This window comes from Borostomias antarcticus (genome assembly GCF_949987555.1).
Source record: "Borostomias antarcticus genome assembly, chromosome: 1".
NCBI lineage: Eukaryota > Metazoa > Chordata > Actinopteri > Stomiiformes > Stomiidae > Borostomias > Borostomias antarcticus.
In genome coordinates, this window is record NC_140234.1 from 15,767,287 (window position 1) to 15,772,286 (window position 5,000).

General features: G+C 50.7%; 1 protein-coding gene across 1 annotated transcript in view; it reads right to left on the bottom strand.

Moving 5' to 3' along the window:
- LOC311311892 (leucine-rich repeat and fibronectin type III domain-containing protein 1-like protein) overlaps nt 1–2,582 on the bottom strand; it is a gene marked incomplete at both ends in the record, with an annotated part of 18,556 nt that extends 15,974 nt beyond the window's left edge. The window contains 2 exons of the mRNA XM_084441692.1: nt 735–1,738; nt 2,220–2,582. Coding sequence (XP_084297818.1) covers nt 735–1,738; nt 2,220–2,582 — 1,367 coding nt within the window. The remainder of the gene's footprint in view (nt 1–734; nt 1,739–2,219) is intronic.
- Between the last annotated feature and the right edge of the window lie 2,418 nt (nt 2,583–5,000).

Sequence of the window (5,000 nt, forward strand, 5' to 3'; positions counted from 1 at the left end):
ACACACACACACACACACACACACATACCCACACAACCAAAATCACTTAAGAGACTGCACAGTCAACACTTCTTTTAAATCCTTCCATGAAGCCGTTACATTGGTCCACAGAGAACCATTGCAATTGTGTGCTGTCTATTACATCACTAAACGGTTGGCCTTTCATACTCTGGAGTCAGAGTAGATAATATCCCGCTCCATCTAATCCCCAGTCAGGTCAACTCACAGTCATCTCTCTCTCCTCAGTCCATGGATTGGCATGATGGATGCTAAAATGACCTCAGCTTATAGCACTAACTCACCTCTACAACATTACCAACTCCATTACCACTAATGGGTGATCGCTAAAGGCTAATAGCTACCGGAGAGCAAGGCTATATGCTGAGGTTGTGTGTAACGGGTCAGTTATCAACACTGACAAGAAAGAAAAAAAAGAGAGGCTCATGGGGTTAGGAAATGGCTAATGACTAAGGGCGTATATGTCAAAGTGGAGTTATGCGGGCACTGCAAGGCCAAAGTAGAGTTATTCTCACTCAGTGTTTCTGCTGTTACATATTCTAGTACTTGCGTCGTACATACCTTAGCTGTGCAGGGGTTGGTAACAGTCAATCAGTCAGACAGACAGACCTCCAGACAGACAGACATACATACATAAAGATAGACAGACAAGTAGACAGACAGAAAAGCAGACAGATAGACAGGCAAACAAGCAGACAGACAGGCAGATGACCCACCTGTATATGAGTATGTCATCCGTAGAGCTGTTGTACTGTATCTGGTACATGCGGACCCCCGGAATGTGGTTCTGGGGGGGCCAGCGGATGGTCACCGACGACGACGTCAGCTCAGACACGCTGACCCTCTGCTGGTCGGAACGAGCGTGGCCCCCGCTGGCGTTTGACTTGATGGAGGTGGGGATGTCCGAGGGTCCAGGGTCGGGTTCCAGCTTGGAGTCAAAGTGCGGAGAAGGGTTTACCACCAGCTCCACGGGCGCCGTCGCCTCTCCGGCCGCGTTCGAAGCAATGCACGTGAACTTCCCAGAATCCTTCACGGTGGCGGTCAGGATGTCGAGTGAGCCGTTCTCGTAGCAGACGGTCCGCGACGTGTTCCCGATCAGCTTTCCGTCCGGGCTGACCCAGTGCGTGGAAGGTTCCGGGTCCCCCACGGACTTGCAGCGCAGGCTGACCTCCTGGCCCTCCATCACAAACATTTTCGAGGTGTGGCGCGTGATCATGGGCGGCTCGCACACAAACTCCTCCTCCCGGATGGTCCAGAAGTACTTCCCTGCTAGTTCCCGCGGTGAGGCGCACGTCTCCAGGTCGTCCTCCCGGGTCAGCCTCCGCAACCAGACCAGCTCGCAGTTACAGTGGAGCGGGTTCCCCCCGAAGCTCAGAATCAGGGCGGAGAGCGGAGAACCCTTCATCCTGGCGTAGACGGGTATCCTGAGAAACAGTGGGTCCGGGGGGATCTTCTTCAGCTTGTTGGAGGTCATGTCCAGACGCGCCAGCTTGTGCAGGTTGGAGAAGATGCCCTCGGGGACGAACTCAATGAGGTTGTGGTCCAGGCCCAGAGTGTTGACGGAGGCCAGCAGGGAGATGGTGTCCCAGGGGATGTCCACCATGTTGTTGTAGGACAGGTCCAGGTCCTCCAGCGTCTCCAGGAAGTCCTGGAAGGCGCCCTCAGAGATGCTGTGCAACTGGTTGTTGCTGAGGATGAGGTGGCGCAGGTTCACCAGGCCCTGGGGCAAAAGGAAGGAGGAGAAAGGGAATTCAAGTATGTCATAAGTTACTGTGCTCACTGTTAAATATATACGGTCGTTTAACCGTAGCCCTGGGAGGACAGGAGACACAGATAATTGTGCTATAGATGATATGAATCATGATCCAATAAGAGGGGGCGGTGGGTCATTACTACCATTTTACCGAAGACCATCAATAAAAGTCCTTCATCATTGTGCCATCTGGAAGTGATAGATCAGGAGTATCACCCATCTCAATACCACTGGACCCCACGGCACCAATAACTATTCATTCACATTACATCTGGAACTAATGCTTCACTAGGAACCAAGCGAGGCTAGTATCCCTAGTATCCCATATTACACTGGGAGTCGAGTACTGTGTAATGTCTCTGACACTTCCATCCGTTCACTGTTCGGCCTCTGGAAACGAGAGATCGTCTGTGTCGACCATCTCAATGCCCCGGCAACCCCGCGGTACCTGGAAGTGCGTGTCGTCCAGGACGGTGAGGCGGTTGGCGTCCAGGTGCAGGGCGTGCAGGTCCTGCAGGTCAGCGAAGGCGTAGGGCAGGATCTGGCTGATGGTGTTCCGGGACAGCGTCAGGTGGATCAGGCTGCTCATGTTGGCGAAGTCGCGGTGGCGCAGCGTGGTGATGAAGTTGTCCATCAGCCGCAGCTCGGCGGTCTGGCGGTCTACGTTGGGCGGGACGAAGAGGAGGCCGGTCTTGGCGCAGAGCACCGTGTAGGAGGGCAGAAGGTTCTGGCAGGTGCAGCGCTTTGGACACAGCATGTTCTCAGATGTCGCCGCCGGGGCCAGCAGCAGGAAGAGGAGCACGGTCTCCATGGCAACACCCCTGTCAATCAAGGGAGAGTGGGCGGAGATTAATGGGTTGACGTGCCGATGATGCGCTTGCCTACTTTTTCAATTTATCTCACGTATATGAAACTTTTCTAGGTCTGACAAAACTGGCAAGTCTTCAATCTGTGCGGAAGGCTCGCCCTGCCGTGAATACAAAACACGATTTGAAAATGTAGTTTTCCAAAGTGGCACACTGATATGACCTGGAACATCAATCTACTTGTGCCACATCTGCTTGACATCCGACTAGTGCCAAAACTGCTTATGTAAAATTGCAGCTGCATTATGAAATATGCATGCCTTCCTAAGGCAAGGTTTTAGAGTGAGCTGAATGTGTAGCCAGGATGATCTGGGAGAGAAGCTTGCATCAAATGCTCTCGACATGCTCGCGCACACGCACGCACGCACACACACACACACACACACACACACACACACACACACACACACACACACATACACACACCTCTCAGGCCGGATATCTGCCACTACCATCCTCCATCTCAAATATCATTGCTCAGGCCGATACACAAATATTTAAATATGCTGAGCTGCTCAAGAACAGCTATTGGCTGATATCTGATACCAGTTGTTTTCTTTATTGTTTGTGTAACAGTGTCAATGACATCAGATTGTGAGGTCGGAATTACCCGTAAAAACAAATTCTTGAAATAACATTTCTGCTAAGCAAAGATAACACCTCCCAATAGGTAGCTAAACAGTAGGAGGGCCTCTGCATTTGCAGAAAACTCACCAACACAAAATTGACATAAAACAGCAAGAAACTATGCAATAGAATCCATGAAAGCTGATGAATAGGCTAATATCAAATTTGTGTAGACTTAGTTTTAACTACTTTGTGAAGCCTAATGAACATTTCAGACTTCCAGCTAATGGCGACACTTGTGTGTTCTTCTCTACTAAAAAACCCTCTTGGGACTTCTCAATTCAATACTTCTAATTGGTCTAATTATGCTCTTTATCTGTGCTCAGAAACAGATATTATTAACCCTTTCTTCTGTGACTGGCCTATGCATATCCTTCCATTTCCATAATGTTTACATATTGTATAACTGCATGATGGTAATTATTTCCAGTGCCAGGGAACCCACTATGAAAAGAGCCTAGCTGGGGTGACATGACAGGGAGGAAGAAATATGAGGAGGAGAGGAGTAGGAGAGGAGAGGAGGAGGAGAAAGAGAGATTGTTGTCTGCAGTTACAACTAGATACCAAGTGGTGGGGATGTTGAGCTATACACTTACGTACACAAACAATATCTGCACACACACACACACACACACACACACACACACACACACACACACACACACACACACACACACACCAAGTGAGGAGGGAGTGGGAGTGCAGCTCGGTTAAAGCGAGTCGTCTATCAGTGGCCCAGAAAAGACACTGCATCTCTACGGCGCCCTGGCAAGACACAGTCCCTGGTCTCCATTACAGGCAGAGTGAGAAGTCACAGCACACACACACACACAGACACACACACACGTACTGTACAGTGCTTGACATACACACCGCGCATGCACATTCACACACACACACATGCGCGCACACACACACACACACACACACACACACACACACACACACACACACACACACACACACACACACAGACACACACATACAGTGCACGCATGCACACACAGCACACAAACACACACGCCCTCCAGCGAGATAAACCACTATTATCTATTACCCACACCACTAAGAAAATGTATGCATAAAAGCGGCCCGTATGCTTACGCCAGTGCTAGATCAGACTAATTGTCTATTAGTTGTCCTGTCACTGTAGCAGCTACGCTGAAACTCTGAGTGTGTCCCAGAGTGAATCACACCACTTGTAACGAGCCGCCTGTGCATATTAACGAGTTGGGAGAGTCTGACGAGGACGCGGCCTGGCATGCGCGCAGAACGGAGCCCGAGGTACAGCCTCTCGACGACCCGCACAGCGGAGGTTGTTTTTTTTGTCGCCGGATGACTTGAAGTACCGCGGGAGGTTATGACCATAATGAGATGATTTAACCGCAAATGAGTCTCACGATGAAGGGGTCCACCGAAACGTGGCGAGCAGGCTCGGGGGCGGACGTGGGGCGGGCTGGCGGGGATAAGGTTCATGGCGTTCAGAGTTCAGCGCCCTGCGACACCTCTGCCCGGCCAGAACAAGCGGCTCTGACCGACATCAATATTTTAGAGCGTAGGTATAAATTATGGAGTGTTTGACCCATATGGGATTACCCTTTCATTGGAAATATCCACGTGGACGAATAGCACCTGACGACACGGGAGGAGAGGAGAGGATAAGAGAGGAGAGGAGAGGAGAGGAGAGAAGAGTGGGGGAGAGGAAAGGGAGGAGGGTAGAGGGAGGAGAGGAAAGG